This window comes from Aspergillus fijiensis (assembly GCF_003184825.1).
Source record: "Aspergillus fijiensis CBS 313.89 unplaced genomic scaffold BO72scaffold_21, whole genome shotgun sequence".
Lineage (NCBI taxonomy): Eukaryota > Fungi > Ascomycota > Eurotiomycetes > Eurotiales > Aspergillaceae > Aspergillus > Aspergillus fijiensis.
Window position 1 is genome coordinate 69,482 of NW_024468997.1, and position 19,133 is coordinate 88,614.

General features: G+C 52.5%; 8 protein-coding genes across 8 annotated transcripts; 5 read left to right on the plus strand and 3 right to left on the minus strand.

Annotated features, from left to right (window-relative positions):
- The first annotated feature begins 1,026 nt into the window (after window positions 1-1,026).
- On the plus strand, window positions 1,027-2,751 carry BO72DRAFT_508839 (uncharacterized protein). The gene has a single exon (XM_040949306.1). The coding sequence runs from the start codon at window positions 1,199-1,201 to the stop codon at window positions 2,681-2,683; it is 1,485 nt and encodes a 494-aa protein (XP_040801590.1). The 5' UTR covers window positions 1,027-1,198; the 3' UTR covers window positions 2,684-2,751.
- A 69-nt stretch (window positions 2,752-2,820) lies between these two features.
- BO72DRAFT_100894 (uncharacterized protein) lies at window positions 2,821-4,156 on the plus strand. The gene has a single exon (XM_040938870.1). The coding sequence runs from the start codon at window positions 3,274-3,276 to the stop codon at window positions 4,066-4,068; it is 795 nt and encodes a 264-aa protein (XP_040801591.1). The 5' UTR covers window positions 2,821-3,273; the 3' UTR covers window positions 4,069-4,156.
- Window positions 4,157-5,200: 1,044 nt separating this feature from the next.
- On the plus strand, window positions 5,201-6,258 carry BO72DRAFT_495884 (uncharacterized protein; the record flags this gene model as incomplete). The annotated part of the gene is made up of 4 exons (XM_040948584.1): window positions 5,201-5,248; window positions 5,287-5,369; window positions 5,883-6,099; window positions 6,160-6,258. 4 exons carry the CDS (start codon window positions 5,201-5,203, stop codon window positions 6,256-6,258), a joined length of 447 nt encoding a protein of 148 aa, XP_040801592.1.
- A 637-nt stretch (window positions 6,259-6,895) lies between these two features.
- On the plus strand, window positions 6,896-9,410 carry BO72DRAFT_403391 (Zn(II)2Cys6 transcription factor). Its single transcript, XM_040942231.1, has 6 exons — window positions 6,896-7,065; window positions 7,127-7,207; window positions 7,274-7,702; window positions 7,784-8,002; window positions 8,053-8,342; window positions 8,412-9,410. The coding sequence occupies exons 1-6, from the start codon at window positions 6,968-6,970 to the stop codon at window positions 9,089-9,091; spliced, it is 1,797 nt and encodes a 598-aa protein (XP_040801593.1). The 5' UTR covers window positions 6,896-6,967; the 3' UTR covers window positions 9,092-9,410.
- Window positions 9,411-10,092: 682 nt separating this feature from the next.
- On the plus strand, window positions 10,093-10,518 carry BO72DRAFT_377183 (uncharacterized protein; the record flags this gene model as incomplete). Its single annotated transcript, XM_040941247.1, has 1 exon — window positions 10,093-10,518. The coding sequence occupies one exon, from the start codon at window positions 10,093-10,095 to the stop codon at window positions 10,516-10,518; it is 426 nt and encodes a 141-aa protein (XP_040801594.1).
- A 1,579-nt stretch (window positions 10,519-12,097) lies between these two features.
- On the minus strand, window positions 12,098-13,410 carry BO72DRAFT_447748 (EXPERA domain-containing protein). The gene has a single exon (XM_040944622.1). It carries the CDS (start codon window positions 13,312-13,314, stop codon window positions 12,313-12,315), a length of 1,002 nt encoding a protein of 333 aa, XP_040801595.1. The 5' UTR covers window positions 13,315-13,410; the 3' UTR covers window positions 12,098-12,312.
- A 755-nt stretch (window positions 13,411-14,165) lies between these two features.
- Window positions 14,166-16,138, minus strand: BO72DRAFT_468263 (uncharacterized protein; the record flags this gene model as incomplete). Its single annotated transcript, XM_040946887.1, has 7 exons — window positions 14,166-14,814; window positions 14,868-15,054; window positions 15,104-15,243; window positions 15,304-15,412; window positions 15,490-15,638; window positions 15,693-15,870; window positions 15,943-16,138. 7 exons carry the CDS (start codon window positions 16,136-16,138, stop codon window positions 14,166-14,168), a joined length of 1,608 nt encoding a protein of 535 aa, XP_040801596.1.
- A 448-nt stretch (window positions 16,139-16,586) lies between these two features.
- On the minus strand, window positions 16,587-18,019 carry BO72DRAFT_468264 (uncharacterized protein; the record flags this gene model as incomplete). Its single annotated transcript, XM_040946888.1, has 5 exons — window positions 16,587-16,780; window positions 16,847-17,397; window positions 17,462-17,546; window positions 17,616-17,721; window positions 17,834-18,019. 5 exons carry the CDS (start codon window positions 18,017-18,019, stop codon window positions 16,587-16,589), a joined length of 1,122 nt encoding a protein of 373 aa, XP_040801597.1.
- Window positions 18,020-19,133: the final 1,114 nt, after the last annotated feature.

The following is a 19,133-nucleotide window of genomic DNA, read 5'->3' on the forward strand; positions in this document are numbered from 1 at the left end:
TGGAAGAACGTCAACTTCTTCCAGAGGGCCACTACAAGAACGTCGACGCGGCCACCTTCACCCGCTTCCAGCAGGCCTTCTCCAAGTAATACGCGCAGCAGACGGTGGGCACCGCCTATCTCGTCTTTCCGCACGACAAGACACCCGCGATGACCAATATCTTCTACAGCGTCGAGCTACCGGAGACCATCGCCCATGGGAACGTCGAGGTTGTCTGGACCAATTAGAATAAAATCCACGAGAAGGGATATGAGTGAAAGTCGGAGACTAAGGTCTATAGGAAGAAGGGGAAGAGCAAGCCTGCGGGTGCTCAGAGGTTTCGGACTTCAGACGGTTGGCGGGTTTCGGTTGTCCTCCATGGTCAGTGAGTTAGAGGACTGTTCATGGTTCCTTTCTGGAAAATTTTGGGGAGATATTCCCGCGGTGGGGGTTATAGGTTGAAATTGTTCAGTTGAGCTACCACGTTTGGGAGAGTTTGTCATATAGGCGAAATTGTATGATAATACAGCGGGTAAGCAGTTTGGACCATGATGTATCTTCAGAGGCAGCAAACTGCTATAATTGAAGCTTTGACTGAAGATTTGTCATTGAAAATAGCTGCGAGACTGAATATGTACACCACCATGGGGTGTTCCGACAGCGCTTGGGGATTTCTCCTCGCAGCTCACCCCCAACGGGGAGAGGATGAGGTTTCCAGGGAGGGTGAGTGGTTGCAGGCGAGACAACACGAAAACTCTACCACGACCTCCCCATGCCACCTCAGATCTTCCCATGAGCAGTTCTTCTCTCCGGATTTTTCCGGGGCCATTACTTTCTTTCTACTTAGATCACCTGTTCCATGATCAGTTCATTGTCCGCTCAACCCTGGTTATCTGCATCTAAGATCGGTTCCTTGGTGATTGCTCGAGCGGGTAAGGCATTTGACTCAGCTATCTATGCAAGCTTTTCCGGTCATCAAGGGAGAATCCTGATATCAAGGCACGTGTTAGTATATTTTAGGAAGGAGTCGAACGGCCCCCCGATCCTATTAGAAAGACCGTTGGCACTTGACCATGCCCATAGGTACTTCGAGACTATTCATATCGTGACGCGGCAGAGGCACTGAAAAGTGCTGGAAAGTGCACGAGTACTGACTACAATCAGATCTCAAGATTATTGCCCTCTTTCTGTGGTTCCACTCGGCCAATTGTTCCAAGAGATGTCTATCTCCGATCCCAACGGGCACGTTCTGTCACCCCTCGACCATAGCATCCCAAAGGTGTATTTCACCTTCTACCTCTCTTTCAGCCTGCAGCAGCCAGAACAGGGCTTGGGGTCACTTCGAAGCGGCACTAGAAAGCTCACCGAGGTCCTTCCACTTATCACGTACGATGTGGTGTCCTCCGATATCATATTTCCCGAGAACGTTCACTGCATCCGACCTCCCTCTAGTTCAACTCAGTCCGTATCTTTACTCCAAGTTCGGGACCATTTTCATGAATCAGTAACAGTACTTGGGAGCATCTCCACCTGCACGGGAGATGAAGAATTGGAATTCTCCAAGAAGTACGCACCCCTGCCGACAGTTTTGGATCCCACGCAACCCCAGCCTGCTATGAGATTTGCCGCCAACATGATGACGGATGGGATTCTTCTGGGTGTCAGCTTCAACCACCTGGTCTTTGACGGCACCGGGGTTGGTAACATTCTCGGTGTTCTAAGCCATTGCTGCAGTGGTACGCAGAGCACGGCAGACCTACATGAAGTCAACATGAAATTGCGTCAGCAGTTGTGCCTTGAAAATGTAACCGGCAAAAGCGTATGGAAAGACTTTTCCGCCACTTACAGCGCGGAAAGCCCTTTATCATGTTTACCCCCTGCAAAGTGCCATTCGGAAATAGCACCGCCGCTCCTCGAATCCTTTCGATTCAACGTGCCGGACCAAACGATCCGTCGGTTGAAAGGTGTTTGTACTGCCTTACTATCCACCAACCACCAGCACGAGACAGACGTGACTTCTCCGGACTACATCTCATGCCATGATGTGCTGACCTCCCTTCTTGCGCTGTGTCTGCGTCAGGATCAAGCCACAGCACTACACCAGGGTGAATACACAATCTCCTTTGCGGCCAACCTCCGACCTCGCATGAGGCCCCCCTGGCCCGACCTATATCTCGGGAACATGGTCGCCATGCTGCACGTGCCACAGTCGTCCCTGACAGAGAAAGTCAACATCGGCAAAGGGATCATCGCGGCACATCATCTCAACATGCACAATGAGGATTTGATTCAAGTTGCCAACACAGCCGCCGCAGTCCGTCAGGAGATCCGAACCCTGACGGACCCGCACATTCGCAGCTTGATTACTTATTTGCAGCTGCAGCGCGACTGGGGAGCAATGAACATCAAAGGCGGTCACTTCTCCGTCACCAGCCTTCGGCATTTGAATGTTTATAGCTTCAACTTCGGCAGAGATTTGGGCATGGTAGCCGACTTTTGCCTACACGTGGGGCTACTGGATGGTTTGCTGTGTGTGGTTCTTCCCAAAGGGCAGCACAAAGCATGGGACATTCAGTTCATGCTGCAAGAAGAACAAGTTGAAGCAGTCAAAACCCATCGTCTATTTCGTTGGTTAATGAGTGAATGTGATGGGCATGTCAAGCATGGTTACTGTGCCTCCCCATTGCACGGCACCATGGATTGAAGGCAACCCCCCCCTCCTTCTGTATATCAGGTACCATGTGTTTGTCGTGAGCTAGGAAATGAGTTCCGGAGGGGGAGGCTCCCTTTTCCCTTTCAGAAGGGCAGGAGCCAGTCCTACCTAGGCAACAAACTAGCAACCGTCCTAGGGAAGTATGCGCCTTCCGAGCCAGGTTGATGTCCCTCTATGATGGGTTTGACTAGGGGAAATGCACAACTCTACCCCATCTCCCAACAACCCTCATCCACTTACCATTACTATATCCAAATCATGTCTCGGGTCGATCCTACCTCAAGACCGCGAAGGTCCATCCAGAGAAAACCAATACATCGTGGAGACATGATTCCTCCCTCTATTCCCCCATCTATTCCTCCTTCTATACAGCACATCGAAAATAGTCATCTATATCATTATCCATCATCAGCATCTTATCTATCTCGCAATCAGCAGTTCGTCGATCACTCCGCTCATAGTCATCCTCAGCCGGGCTTACTGCGTCATTCCAACGATATTGACCACGCCGAAAGACTGCAAGATTGGCTTTCCCGTAAGCCTGCCCAATCACCAAGCCTGTTGTCTGCTGAGCACTCCTAATGCTGCCTTTAGAGGCTGATTTGACACCAAGGCGGCCTGAAGTGCAATACATGGCCAAGAGAAAGTCAAAGGCAAGGCAGAGGAGGGAAAGGAGGAGAGCAGCAAAGGCTCAGCAGGCGTCAGAAAGAGCAGCCACGGCGTCAACGGCTGATCCCTCGACAGTGGAATTTTCGTCCACTTCCCCAACGACAGAAACAGAGCAAGCCAAACAAGAGGAGCCAACAATCAAGGCACCGGACGCAAGTACCGAGAAGGGACCGACAACCGTTGAGCAGCTAGCGGAACAGCTTGCCAACTTAGCCAGCCTGATCGATTCCGTGAACAATGCCCCCGTCGAAACCTACCCTCTTTTCATTTACCATGAGCCTTACTGGTTGGGACGAGGCAGTGCCACTCGCGCCCTCCCAGGCCTTAATCGTGCTCTCGCAGTGGGCGTGATGGATTCCGAGCGCGTGGGCGCTGTCCTCTCGAAGATTAAGCCATCGGAGATGATGGGCCTGCGAGACGTTTACCGGTCACTCTTCGATAGGGAATTGATGGACGATGTGAGAGAGAATACGGTTGGGCTGGTGGTCAGGCAGGATCCTCAGGAGGAAATCCGAGCTATTGACTTTGACTGCACGGGGGCACGTTATGATCTTCCGTCGGGTAGAGCTGTGACCATTCTGAAAGCTGTGACCGCGCCTACCCAGGAGCAGTTGGACACATTGTTGCCATCGGCGGCAGCCACTAGGAGCGATAGGTCGAGCGGGATGACTAGCAATGATGGATTTGCCGGAAGAGCGTTTCACTGATCTGCTGAGTAGGTAGGATGGTGGTCTTATACAGTTACATAGTATCTGGAAGCCAGCTTAGAGTAAACTCTGCTTAGCTTAGTTTTGGCTATTATTCCACAATGAATCATTTGAGCTTGTCCAAATAGTGGATGAAGTGTAACAACGATTGCAGACTAAACAGTGCAGTGTGCTTTCCTGACACAAGTAAATGCAAAGTCTGTTCTGCTTGCTTTGCAACGCGCCTCATGAGCTCTTTGGAAGATGGGGCCTTTTCCCCCTTCGGTCGAAGTCTTCTTGTGCTTCTTTCGATGGTTCACAGGTACCATGTCGGCGCCGGACCTACTAGGTAGGTGGTCGCTCAGTCCCAAACTGGAATTTGAGCCCGACTTCCGAGGTCGGTCACCGAGGCGCAGGGAAGATCCTCGGGAATTTCCCGAGGTGTGGAGACTCCCCATGACTAAGCGGGATACAAAGCGGCCTAGACTATCGACACGTGACCGATAAGCATCAACGAAAATATTCTGTGATGTCGGCTCTACTCTCGAATGATGTCGGTGTTGTCATGGCAGACGTGGCCACAGTCTACTCTCTGCACAGCTGACGAACATTATGACGTCCTGCTACCTATAATAGAATCACCCAAGGGATCCTGCCCTCCGTAAGGCGCTCCATTTCCCCGGAAATCGTCGGGCGGCACGTCGATCGTCCTCGGAGCAACTGATCTTCCTCCTTTCAATAAGCTTCGATAGAAAAGAAGTCAGGACCGCTATGAAGACTGCCTAGCTATCAGTCTCGGCTCAGCGATGGAACATCCTGGCGCTGGAGACCTCAATTCCTACATATCCCCCCTACGCATGACTGCCCTCCGACGCAAATAAATCGCATCGCTTAAACGTGCTGCCAAGATACCCCCGACTCCAGCTCTTGCAACATTGAAAACAATAGTGTGCCACTGCGCCCCTCTCATAGAGGGACTGCCAAGCACCGATGGGATGATGTGATGGTGAAGCGATTAGCCGGTCGCCCCTAAGGCTGAAGGGCTGCAGCGGTTGGGGTGGGGACCGTCGAGCTGCGTGCGTACGTATGCCTCTATCCACTTTTGGCGGCGCTGGAGCGGCTAGCGACGCCCTCGGTGGGAACATCAACCATCATGGCGCAGTCTGTTGACCACGCTGATGGAGGAACAGTGCAAGACCCTGTATGTTCTCTGTCTATCTGTCTTATCAAGGGTTGCAGCAATTGCGCTTTGTCGAGACATCATCGTCAACAGGCGTGAGTCGGGTCATCGGCAGCACCCGTCCTAACGCGTCAGGAACCGCGTACGTACCACCCGTGGACTTCGAAAGGCACGCAAAACCCTAAATCAATGAGTGGCAGCGGAAAATGCCAAGACTCCCAAAGATTGGGGCGATAGATCGGAGGGGCGCCCACTCTCCCCAGCTCTCTCCCCCCCTGGATAGGCAACATGATTCGAGAATTCATCAGCCCCCCTGCCGGAGTTTTGTCAGCGGCATTGTCATCGGGGTTTATTGACTCAAGAAGCTGTTTCGATTGATAGCCAAGCCCCGATCTGCGTTGCCTGTCTAGCCCGATGATGTCGTATGTGGCTATGATGTGTGCCACATTTCTGGAAGGAAAGTCTGGGTCTGCTCTGCGAGCTCCACTGCTTGGCTGAGCGACTGTCTGTCTATATAAGAGGGGCTGACCACCTCCGTTCCTTCTGCGTTCCTCATCAAACAAACAAACCATCTATCCTCTATCTATCTTTCACAATGGGTCTCTTCCACCACCACAACCACCACGAAAACCCCCCTCACCACGGCGGCCCCCAGGGCGGTCCTCAAGGCGGCCCTCACGGCGGCCCTGGAGGCCCCGGAGGCCCTGGCGGTCCTGAACACTTCGGTGGCCCTCAAGGCGGTCCTCACGGCGGTCCCGGCGGCCCTCACGGTGGTCCTCACGGCGGCCCTGGTGGTCCTGGAGGCCCTGGTGGTCCCGGCGGCCCTCACGGTCACGGTGGCCCTCAAGGCGGTCCCGGCGGACGCTGGTAAAGTAAGTTAGCCAACCAAGTCACATCATATGCACCACGATCAATCACTAACGCCTGAATAGTACGATCTTACCTACCTCCGACCACCATTTCACCGCGCTTCGCCAGGAGTTGAAGCTTGCTTGGACTGTACATACGTTGTTGGATTTGACTGTGGTTGAACATGTCTTGCATCACATACATTTGCCATGATTGAATGGCTCAAATACCCAATACAATCAGAAATCATAATTCGACAAGTTGCTTAAACATCCTCCTGATCTTGTATTTCTCCGGATTCTTGTAGAACTCTAGGCTCATACGCACTCTACTCTCCGTTTCAAACGCAATAACGTTGTCGGGATAGACAGAAGATGTCATTAGGATCCCTGGTTACTGTACCCATCTCTGGCGGGGCTCGTTGTTCTAGATGAATAGGTTCCACGTGGTACGTCATACAAACAGCTGATTTAGCGCTGAGATTGATAAGGTGTTGTTGATATACTTAGACTAAGTCTTTGGAAATCTAGGCCAATGATAAGATTTGTCGGATGAGTTCATGTGAGACTCGACAGTTGCATAATTGATGTAGTATGAAACCTCTTCATAGCCCAGGTTGTGCTCAACATCAAATTGACCACCACTATATCGAATCCAATTCACAATTTCAATGATAATAAACTTTGGTCCATGCCTATATTTCCGCCCCCAAGTCGGAGAACGGAGCCCTGCTGCCTGAGGCAGAAACAACGGACACGGAATCCCGTCCCCGCTCAAAGAGTCATCAGCTCCTGTCCTTTACGCTCTTCAACCGGCTCCCAGCCTGGAGCTTGCCTCGTTCTTCCAGATTCACCCAAGCGAGATTATTCTCACTCTATCTGTGTGTTCGTCATGCGCAGCCAGGAGATTACGCCACTCAAAGCATGCCGGCCATGCTCCAAAGCCAAGACCCGGTGCGATCCCGGGCCAACCAGCCAAGCCTGTCAGAGGTATGGGTGCAATGCTTGAGAAACATAATATATTTCCGGAGTCATACTGACAGCAAACCAGGTGCCATCGTCTACGGAAAGAATGCACGAAGCAAGCCCCGGGAGCGCATAGTCTCGGTAAACCCCGAACCAGAACGTTGACGTACGTGCTGTCCATTCTCTCGGACTTCCATATGTGTATGTGACGTTAAAATACCTCCATTTTCAGGGACGTGCGACGATTAGAGAGGAAACTGGAGAACATGACCTCACTACTGGGGGCCACACAGCAGCCCATTGAAGGCATAATCTCCAACTGCGGGTGCCTGACACCCGTCGGCCAGATGCCCCAGATGCCACAACCACAGACCCATTCTTCGAGCGGGTCCGACGAGACACCGCAGGCGACAATCGCCGTCTTCCACCAGCGCATGGCGACGCGCTTCCCGTTCGTTGTGTGCGCCTCCCCTCTGTCGGATGATGAGCTTCTCCTCCGCAAACCGTTCCTCCACATGGTCATGTCCATGATCGCCTGTCGGGATCAGGAGGCGCAGTGGGACATCGCCGGGAAGGTCAAGGCGTACCTGGTTGAACGGGTCGTGGTCAACGGGGAAGCTAGTTTGGATCTCTTTCAGGGGTTTCTCCTCTTCCTTGCGTGGTGAGTCGCCCCCCTTTTGATCGTTCACTATTTGATTACAGCTTTGACCGCCGTGGGGGGGTGTGTGTGTGTGTGAAATAGGGCGCATATCCACGTCCCCTCGCCGGAACAATTGTGCAATTATCTCCATCTTCTGGTGGCTCAGAGCAAAAACCTGGGTTTAGCCAGAGATGTGTCGAGCGGGGCGCCGCAATCCGTGTTGTCGTATATGAAGTGCAGACAGTTTGAGCGGCCGTCCGGCCCGGGCCGGACTCTGGAAGAACGCAAGGCTTCTCTGGGGTGCTTCTACCTCGTCACGATGTATGTCTAATCAGCCTCGGTTTTGACGATGCCACGACTGACCCAGCCAGGATCTCGATGTGTCTAGGAGAGTCCGAGCCCATGCAGTATACAAGCTACCTGGAAGAGAGCTACCAAGTGCTCCAAGCAGCGGCGCAAGGAGAATCCGATCGATACCTGTTATGTCTGGTCGATCTCGCTCGCATGGCGGAGAAAATTCACCGTACCCTTCAGCCAGACCACCCGCATGATTCGATTAGCTCCTCGGGCTGCTCACACAGAGGAATTGCCATCCGATGGCTGCAGAAGGAGCTCGAACAGCTCAAGCCTGCGCTTGCATTCGATGATCCCACACAGTCCTGTAAGCCCCTTCCCCCGCATCACAAGAAAACCAAGAGCACTTTTGACAAAGGACCTAATAATGCGACAGCATTCCTCCTCCTCCAATACCACAACCTCGAACTCTTCGTCTACCGCACCGCCCTCCGCCGCGACCCCGACTTCAGGGAGAGCACCTACCCTCCCACCCACCTCACCACCCTACACGCCTGTCTCCACGCCGTGAAATCCTTCTTCAACACCTTCTTCGCCATCCCCTCCTCCGCCTTCTTCCACATGCCCTACCTCCTCTGGTGCCAACTCGGCCACGGCTTCTTGGTCCTGTCCCACATCTCCGTCTACGACGATGGAGACGACGACGGCGACGACGACGACGATAGCCCAGCACAGAGCCTCTGGGACAGGGAGTACGCGCGCCAGGTCATAGATTATCAGGCGACGGTCGACCGACTCACGCAGAAGGTGGCGGATGCGGTGACGGTCGCCCGCGAGGAAGGGACCCTTGTCCCGAGGGTGTTTGGCAAGGTGACTTCTCGGATCGCCATGTGGCGGGATGCCCATGCGAGGCAGGAGGAGGCCTTGCGGCAGCGGCAGCGGCAGAGAAGTCAGGTTCCGTCTGCGTCCACGGTCACGACGTCCACGACGACAACGAGCCCCGAGGTTGTTGTTGTCGGGATGGAGACGGAGACGGAGACGGAGGAGTTGGTGCCTGGTATGGGGCTGGAGGATTTGTTGATGATTGGGCCCATGTGGGAGTTTCTGCCTTTCTGACCCGGGAGGAGGGGTATCCTTCGTGCTATGGCTGGACTCTGGTTTGGTTAGGCTATAGGGCTAAATCGAGAATGGATGCAATGAGGCTGGCGAGACAAAGGTGGAGGAAGGCATTATGGTTTCTATACGATAGATATGGATTCCGTTCGCTTCTTCCGGGCAACCTTGGCTGTCTGCTTATATACCACCTGTGCACCGACTGTACCTGTCAAGATGGTTTGCGGTCATTCGTTATGTGCAAGGCATGAGTGGAATCTCACAAGCAGCTAATACAGCCTCAGCCGCATTAGTGGGTCTGCATCCATCCGTCACTTTGCGGGGGGGGGGGGAGGGGGCTCACGTCATCTTCCAATTTTGACAGCATTGATCAACCCGTAAATTCTACCCTGGTTGTCTCGAAAGAACATCGCTGTACATTGTTTGGATGGCAGAGGCAGCTACCGGATACTCGGCAAATAGAAGACCATCTGCTCAGTTCAAAAGGATGAAAGGATCAAACCGAGATCACCACACCTTGACCTCCCTCGTCTAGTGAGATAGTCTACACATACGAGCACTGAGTCGGTTAGTTGGACTAATCCTGTCCCATCTTCATCACCAGGGTAAGCGACCCGCCGATCGCAATCACACTAACTGCGCGAGGAATGCCAGCAGCCAACGGGCACCGTCGATGTCAATGCGAATTCTCCACTCGATTTGACCCTGGCCCCGTTGCCCGTGCCCGATACATTTTAGACATTTTAGCGCAGGGACAGACGGGGAGTGGGGAAAGTCACGGAAATACATAGCATAGCTTAAGTAGGTAGGCAAGGTACCTAGGGTTCCTCTTCTCTTCTTACACCTTCTTTTCTCCGTACCCTAACTAATGTACTAGTGGCAGTGGTAGTTAAGTTAGTGGCAGTCTCACTCCCCACGCTCACTCCTAATTTCTTCACATCTCATCTTACTCTCCCCATCCTCTCCCACCCACCAATTTCACCCTCACAACGAAGGACTACACAATGACCGACAACACCACCGAAATCCAAGGCTTCGCCTCCCGCCGCAACAACACCTGCCTCGCCGACGAGGTCAGCTGCGGCCGCACCTGGGACACCTGGTACGCCTGCTGCCCGTCGGGTTCCTACTGCCCCGGCAGCAAGGTCAGCATCCCCAATAACGTCTGCTGCCCGAGCTGGACCGACTGCACCGCCCAGATCGAGGACCCGCCCGTGTGCGCCGACGCCCAGTGGGCCCTGTACAACTACAGCGGATATTTCTGCTGCGAGGGCGATACCCAAGGGTTTGGGGTGAAGAAGGAGACGTGGGTCGGGTGTGCGCCGGCGGGATTTCAGGGGGATGCGTCGTTTTCGGCGTTGAATGTCATTGCGCAAGGTATTTCGTTCCATCCTCCCTGCACTGGGGTTTGGGGGTTATCCGGGATATGAGTCTGAGAGCTAAGGGGTGTTTTGGGTGGTGTTGGCTTAGAAACGACTGCGACTGCGAGCGCGAGTGCGACTGCTGGTTCGGGTACAGCGACGATAACAGGAACTGCAACGACGACTGGAACGAGCGGGGCGGCGGTATCTTCGACGACGACGACAACGGCTGCATCGACTGCCCCTTCACACGGGGTCAATACAGGGGCGGTTGCCGGGGGCGTGGTTGGAGGGGTGCTAGGTGTCGCTGCGTTGGCGGCCGCCATCTGGCTGCTGATGCGACGCCGGAAGAAGACGCAGTCCCCCGGGTACCAGCCAGGTGTGTCGTCGCAGCCACAGAATGCAGGGTATATGTATGAGGCTACCGGGGAATCGAGGTTGGGTGAGCTGCACAGTGAGCCCACGCGGATCGAGCTGGTGGGCCACAAAGATCAGTTGAGGCATGAGTTGCCTTGATATGTGCCATATTCGACTTTGATCCGTTCAAAAAGACGTCCTTCCTTCGAACGGACTGACGAACTTGAATTTACTTGTGGGAACCCATGCACAGGCTTTTCAATGAGCGTTCCCCGCATATCACTGAAGAATGTGAGAATGTACTATATTGATACCCGGCGACTTGGGTGTAAGTCGAGAGGTGAACCTGGCGTTCTAGCTTCTAAACCGACAGAGATTTACCCGGCCGGGTATCAAAAATAGCTCATGTCTTGCGCGTTGTCATATTGGTCCAGACGAAGGGCTTTCTTCAGACACGCAAGTGCAGGAATTGGGCGAATTGTGTCCCGAGACATGCTGGGACAAGCACACGTCGCCCTCATGATCGGGCTGGGCTAGAAGTGTTCTCTGTGTATTCCGGTACAGCTCTTTCGATTTCAAGTCCTGGTACGTATGCTGAATGATTGAGAACATACTTCTGCCATGCCCCTCGACCAACCAAGCCCCCTTGTCTCCGCTCCGTGACAGCAGCTGTCACCAAGTATTCCCTTCTACAAGACAAATCAGATCGATACCATATTAAATCATATAAAAGGCTCACCAATCTGGCGGGCAATGAGATCAACATCGCCTCCGAACATCCATTCGATTTCATCCTGCATTCGGATCAGCCCGCTGTCAGCAATCCATTAAGCCCAAAAACCTCACACCATAGAATATCTCCGAATGGCTCTGGTCGCGCGCAGTGGGAGAGGTAGATGGTAAGGCTTCGACACGAGAGACTAGATAGCCTGTCTGATAGAAACGGAGTGTATCATTACGATGGAAAGTGCGCATTGTTTGAATGGATGGCTGGACCTGGTCAAGACCTTCGTACCACTGCCCGAGAATGTCTCTATAGAACTTCCGGCCGCAGAGTGAGCAGTGGGGGATTCGCACGTAATCTTCATAGATATGTGCTTAGGGATCTATTATCCAAGCAACGAAAAGCAAATTCGAGAAGTCGAAGATGCAACAGTTAGAGTGCAATAACTCGTAGTCATCTCCTAGGGAAAATCGAAGCTGATCCATTACGGGTAGGGGGGATGTTTCGGGCAACGACGAGGACTTGAGTGCCGGCTAGAGGTTATATTACGAGACCGCCACGACTAGTGAGGTTAGTTCGCTGCCTCGGCTACTCTTTCCTAACCTCACAAGTACCGTCTCAGGAACAACAATCACAGCTTTTAGCTACAGGGTATATACACCGAATATACATGATAGGTGAACAACAGTCTATTGGATAAGAAAGAAAAGAGATCCATAATACAAAGCAGAACGGCGCAAATCGCACACTCGAAATCAACTATACAGTCCATAGAATTTCACTTATCTCTTCCGCGAAGGAGCCGCAGCAGAGCTAGCAGCGCCGCCCATCAACTCGGGCGTGCCACCGACAAAGGCGCGGACGATCTCCTTCTGCGCGCGCCAGATGACCCAGACGGGCACGATGACCCACAGCCCGTTGAAGAACGTCAGGTAGACATACACGTACATCCAGTGGCTCGTGTTCAGCGCGGGGCTGCCGGCCAACCACTCCGGCACGAAGGTCATGAACCCGCCGTACAGCTCGGCGGTGGCCAGACAGGCGGCCACCAGCCAGGTCCGGGCCACGACCACGCCGCGCTGCTTGCTGCCCAGCCGCCCTTGCGACAGCCGGTACAGGCTGTAGCAGATGTAGGCGGCGGCGGGGCCCCCGAGCAGGACGGTCAGCAGCTCGATGGAGATGACGGTGGGGTCGGCGCCGCCCCAGCGGTGGTCGGCCTTGGCGTACTCCTGCCACAGGCGGGCGGTGGGGTCCCACGAGGCCCCGTAGGTGGCGCCGTAGGCGCGGTCGCGCTGGTTCAGGAACACGGGGCCGAAGCGGGACTGAGTGGCGGAGATGGTGATGGAGCTGAAGAAGCAGTGGTACAGGAAGGAGCCCTCGATCAGGAAGTGCGTGAGCGCGTCGTACGCGTGCCAGAAGAAGAGCAGGCTGGCCAGGTCTTGGTGCGCCGGGATGAGCCGGCGGCCCAGGATGTAGGCGATCAGCATCGGGAGGAAGGCCATGACGAGGCAGCTGACGGTGGGCACGTCCAGCACAAACGGCTGGGCCATGATCGCGCTGTAGTCGTACAGGAGGGCTTGTTGGAGAAGGTTGTCGTCGGTGTGAACGGGTGCGTTGGGGTTGGGGAAAGCCACGGCGGGAGGAGGCGCGGGGTTCGTGATGCGATCAACGGTCTGCGCAGCAATGGTGGTGCTGAGCAGGTGCGAGTGCAGGTTTGAGGCTATATTCGTGAGGTGGGACTGCGCGGTCGTGAGGATGGACTCGACCGAGTCTTTAAGTCTCATGGTGGGCGGGTTGGAGACGTGGTGGTTGATCGGGGGAGGACAATGAACGAGAAGGAACAAGTCAGTTGAATCTCTTGAGGTTTAAGAGGAAGTGGTCTTTCCCCCCCTGAGAAGATCTCGCCCTCAAAGAAAGTCGCGTCGATGCGCGATCCCGCGGCCTCAGGCAGGTGGGACTTGTCTGTTTTGGGGATGGTGGCGCCCCACTCACGATGCCTCGATGCTTTGTGCTTTCTTTCATGCTATTTCCAGCTTCTTTCACCTCTGCCTGGGAATCCTCTTTTGCAGGCAGTATAAACAACCTCGTTCTCCGAAGTACAGTACCAGGGCTTTCTCGCAGGAATCCAATGTTGTCGTTCGAGTTCTTTGTGCCGATGTCTGGATGTCCCGCCTGAAGACAACAAAGAGCTACTTGCACAGTCGATTGTACCAGACCGCGAAGCTCTCTTGTGTGCTTTCTGACATCACTCACTGAAGGCTTCTCAGATCTACTCATAATCTGCGTTTGTTGCTATATCACCTTGTTGTCGTAAAACCAACTCCTTGCTTTGTACTGCACCATCCACAGGATTATGTTGCAGCGAGCCGGATCAATCTCATTGAGAAGAGGCGAGTCTTTCATGCTCTCCTTTTGTTTCAAGGGCGTAGCAGCAATTTAACTAGCAACGAGCTTTCTCTTCAATATCGACTAGATTTATGAGTTTCAATTGACGAGCCCGCCTGCTGTTCAACTCCTTGTGTGTATGTAGTCTCAATTCCGCTAGCTCGATCCTATTGTTCTTGGCTCCCCTCAGTTCAATGTCATAATTCTCAAACACTTCTCAATGGTGAAATTCCGAAGGATACACCCTGTTCTAACCACTAGAGTCCCGTCCTAGCCGACGAAAGGCCACCCAAAAGACACAAGCACAGACAAACACCAATCCAGCTGCCAACGACCAAAGAATCACAAGGTAGGGGTCCTTTGCAAGCGGTGACAGTGCCATACCCAGCCCGTAGCCGAGCGCCAACGTTCCTACATAGCACGCCTGCATCACCGACTTCATGCTCTTTGGCGAATGGCTGTAAAGGTATTCTGCGCCCGTCGGCCAGCAGAACACCTCGGCCAGCGCGATGATGATGTATGTTGGGAGCTGGATCAAGATGTGGATCTGATTTGGAATCTGGCCGTGATCACTGTTAGATGCAGCACAGGCCAATGGGTGATCATAGCAGGGTCTTGTGTGGTAGATTGCAGCTTGAAGAACGGCAAAATAGGTCATGGCTAAGGACATGATGAGAAATCCAAGGGTGATGCGGTTGACTGGGTTGAACAAGATCCCGATGCGCTGGAGAAACGGGTATATCATCTTCTGGACCAAAATCCCGAAGAGGATATATGCCATGGGGTTGGAAACCTTGAGAACGTCGTTGGGAATACCGTGGCTCTGCATTGTGCCGGCTTGAGATATGCCTTGCTGAGAGGCTTGGGACATGCAGAGCCAGAAGATGGGCCAGCCCATGCTAGGATGTGTTGGTTAGCTAAGACCTGGTGCTGTGTTACTGGGTCAATTCACCAGATTTTGAAGGCGGATAGCCCGCTTCGAAGCTCGGCGATAAATCCTTCATCCCATGGAACGACACGCTGGTGCATTGTGAGTTGGGTCTGAGGATAGCATGCTTCGAGGTTGAAACCACTCAGGCATGCGTACCAGAGACACTGGGCGGCCTGGGGAAGAACGGAGCTTTGTGGTGGAGGATGGACTGCTCATCGTCAGTCAGGCTTGTTCACATGTTGAGAGGCAGCACTTGCCGAAAATCCTCCCTGCTGCTTGCACGATGACGAGGCACACCAACACGGAACAGAGAGCCAGGAGATAGCTCGACCAGAACCCAACATATCTCTCCATCATGGTGGTGGCTAAAGCCCCCATGGCCCCAAGGTTAGTCATCCTAAGTCGAGTTAATCTCGGAGCCAGTCATGGAGATCGAGGAGTGGTATAGCTGGCGTACCAGTAGTAGACACTGTAGATGTATTGGATGGTGAGCTCGCGGTCCACCACTACCCGCCGGCCATTTGGCCGAGTCTCAATGCGCCCTCCGGGATCTGTATATTGATCCGCTGCAACGTCAGGAATTTACTTGATAAGCATCCTCTTTACCTAAAGGGGGTGAGTAAACAGCAATGAGATCACTTACCGATGAAAGGTTGAAGTGAGGCCAGCACCCCTCCTAGCCCAATGGCAATCAGCGCAGCTCCCATGGCGAAACCCGGTGCCGCAGCACCGTTATGTATCATGACAGGTAGGGAAGTGATGAAGAGAGTCAAAGATCCCAGTGCATAGATTCTACCATTCATCAGCGAATGTGTGAATCCAAAAGATTATCTGATTGGCTCCCACACGAAGAAGATCTGCAGAGCCAAGTAACGTCCCAATCGACCATCGACTAAGATCGAAATCGGCAACGGCAGGATATTTACCAAGACTGTGAATGCCAGATTGACCGTCGTGGCTCGTGATTCTCCAAGGCCGAGAGCCCCGGGGATTGCATCAGAGGGGCTATGCTGTAGGTAATTCTCTAGAAGAAGAACCGGTAAGCTATGCTGCTCTAGACGCTAAAGCTATGTGGAGAACTTTGCAATTTGCGTACGAAATATGCTTTGGGTGCCCTCGTAGGTAAATCTTTCGAGAATGGCGATTAATGCTGCTATCCAGACCCGAGGCGGTAGAGAGTCTGCAACATGGAGTAGGTGTTGGAGGTCATCGTCAGAATGGGCGGAAGAGGACTCATTCTCCTCCAATGCGTCATTGCTGCATTGGTTTGACTTCTCCAAGTGTAGACTCATGGTTTTGTTCCGTCTTAGCTTGGAATCTAAAATTATTTCGAGAGATGCATTATCGTCACTTTTATGTGTAGTGCATCTAGGTCGGCGTTTGTCGGAATAGATTCGGTGTTCGGAGCTGGATGAGAGCTGATACTGGACCTTATCAGTGAGTGCAATTATAATCGTGGTGTCAATCAAAAAGTGTATCCTTAGCGTTTGGGAATATCTCATAATTGTTCAAATTCTCTCTTGTTGATGGTGATGATGCAACATCCAGGATCCCGGAGTACTGCTCGAAGCAGCATACACTTCGTGTGGGAGAAGTAATACCTGGCGAGATCAGGTGTCAATGATACGCGATTAGTCTCTCATGCCTCTACCTAATCCGAGTACTATCATCAAGTTATAGATAACTCGGCCTTTTTTTCGTCTCACGCTTAGTATCCACTGGCGACTGCATGTACTCCATTCATTGGGCCGATAAAGCCTTTCCACCCTGTTCAGACTTTTTGCTGTCGTGGCGCATCCAAAACTCCAATTCCTCGCGGTATGCATTCAACTGAACGTCTAACCAGCCAGACATCAGACAAGCTGTATCCTGCACCATCTCCAGCGGTGCCATGTGGGAGGTTCCGAGCAAGACTTCAGCTCGAACTTGCCTGCCTCCGCCAAGCCCAGTCCCAATTCGATCCATCTTATCCTATCTCCGTGCCGGAGTATTGATATGACTTTTCTCTCCGTAGATGAGGAACACTGGTGGCCGGACGTATGGAAGAAGCTCAAAGGCAATACATGACCACGGGCATACTGTCACATAATTCCGGTTGTTATTGTCGCCTTCCTTGGCAGAGAGGGATAAGTCCGGGCCTAGAAAACACTCTGTCCTTGTAAGAGAACCACTCTTGTCGTCACTATCTATCTCAGGCGTTGCATTGAGGCGCAAGTATGTCCAGGCTTCCTGCGCTCTGGTGGTGGTCAAAGTCACGGCTTCAGGTAGGAGGGGTCTTCCTGGGGCGTGGAGAGGGTAGAGCGCCGTCGGGAGAGCACAAAGGCCATATTGTATATATCTATCGACTACACGGGAATCCCAGCGGCGCCAGAATGGGTCACTGCGGATATACCTCTCGGCTTCGTGCCGTGAGGACCACAGATCAGGTCGGGTGCTGTCCCAGAGAGCCGGACTTCGTCCACCCAAATTACTGGGACTTTCGACTTGAATCATGGGCTCGAGAAAGATGAGAGAATGAAAGACTCGGGGATGCATTATAGACAGATGGACACTGTTATTGAGATGTATTAGTGCCAAGGCTTTTTTTGATTTTAGGGACACACTGGGCCAAGTACAATTGCGAGCGGCTGAAACTATGTGCAACTCCCACGATTGGAGGCTCGATCTGATCACTGAAATGGTTCACCATGCCTAGCAGATCTCGAGAGTGGTCAAATCAATTCGCTTTGGTTACTGATCAGCAAGTTCAATCTCTTTCTATGGAGGAACGTATATGGAAGTTTGTCTCACGATCGTCGCCAAGGTTATCTTCGTTCAACACTCCACTGGCGCCTTGGTTGGAGCAGTCCGCGAACCAGATAGCCTTGATTTTCCCCTAAAAGCTTGTCATCAGCTCATCCCAAAGAGGCTCATAACACTCCTACATCAAGAATTTGATCGTTAGTAGGCTATTACAGTGCGCCACTCTGAATAGAGTTGTCCCTGACCTTGGGAATACCGTTCGCATGTCCTGCTATGATAGATATGCCATTCTGACTGGGACTGATGTTGTTGAGTGGGATGTATTTCTTGATTGCTAATTGCAATGGTTTGTCTGTCTTGACTGCGTGGTGGTATTCACAAATGAAAGAGCAAGGAATAGTGTGCTCGATGATTCTGGACTGGGAGTTCATTTTGCGTTTCGTAGGTTTGGGTACGAAAACGAAGAGAGAGAGCCGCGTGCACTGTCTCTAGAAGAAATTCTCACGCTATTATATAGGAAATGGTCTACCGAGAAAAGAGAGCTGATGGTGAGAATGAAGCTAAGGTGTTAGGTAGTAGAGTGATTCGGACCTGCCACCGACCAAATTCCGCATGGCACCAGACTAAGATCTTAGTCTCAAGCTACCAGTATCCAAATCCGCTATTCGAATGGTCGACTCGGCTAGAATTTCTCTCATCCACATGCCTTAGTCACTTTGTCTCTGTCTTATTCTATTCTGGTTTTATTGGCTGTACTCAAAAGCTCAAAACTAGCATTGTTTCACATTCCAGCTGATTCACCATAGCTAACTATAGTTATTTCATAGCATCACCAAAGGCTTCTTCTCTACATGATCATGGCTGTGTCACGTCCTGTTGCGACCACTACGTTAGTCTTCTCCCACTTCGAATTAACTCTTGTTCCTTATTCAATCCGACTCTAGCATCATGATCAAGAATACAGCAGGTTCGGAGTATAGATTCCTCTGCTTGAAGATCATGGGATGTTGACCGAGAAGAGTGGCCACAGTCCAATTGATTTCAGTTATCTCACGCTGACATCAACCTGATAAGATCTGGCCCATGCTAGAGATTATCCAAGCACACGGTAATATTCTATGTCAAGAGGGAGAACAATTCTAATCGCCATTTCTCTACTCGGATGAAAGAGGCACCGCTGGTGACCACAACGCGGAGAGTCCGACATGGCAGTCTGGCGGTCGCGATGGTGTTGATCAGCATCCTTCGCCTCATAGCCTCGATTCTCGCTTAAGTCCGGGAAATAGTGGCTTAGGACCGAATGGTGGGTGTATGCGACTGACTGCAATAGGGCGCTGCCCTTGAGATATTGTTGACTTCGAATCTGGGCCCCTAGAGAGCATTGGCTGTTTCTTCTAAATAGAAGGAGGGCAACAACATGAGCTTCAACTCGACCAGTTGAGGGATCGTGGCAAGTTGTCATGTGAGATATGAGATTTGCATGAGGCACCCTTTGGGGCACTCTATTGATGCCAGCAAACCATATCTGCTTCGCTGTTATCAATG

Excerpts from the sequence above, each read along its gene's own strand:
- BO72DRAFT_508839 (XM_040949306.1), top strand. The coding sequence starts at position 1,199 with ATGTCTATCTCCGATCCCAACGGGCACGTTCTGTCACCCCTCGACCAT.
- BO72DRAFT_100894 (XM_040938870.1), top strand. The coding sequence starts at position 3,274 with ATGCTGCCTTTAGAGGCTGATTTGACACCAAGGCGGCCTGAAGTGCAA.
- BO72DRAFT_403391 (XM_040942231.1), top strand. The coding sequence starts at position 6,968 with ATGCGCAGCCAGGAGATTACGCCACTCAAAGCATGCCGGCCATGCTCC. Across the intron at positions 7,703-7,783 it reads TTTCTCCTCTTCCTTGCGTG|GGCGCATATCCACGTCCCCT; the intron begins GTGAGTCGCCCC and ends TGTGTGAAATAG. Across the intron at positions 8,343-8,411 it reads CGATGATCCCACACAGTCCT|CATTCCTCCTCCTCCAATAC; the intron begins GTAAGCCCCTTC and ends ATAATGCGACAG.
- BO72DRAFT_447748 (XM_040944622.1), bottom strand. The coding sequence starts at position 13,314 with ATGAGACTTAAAGACTCGGTCGAGTCCATCCTCACGACCGCGCAGTCC.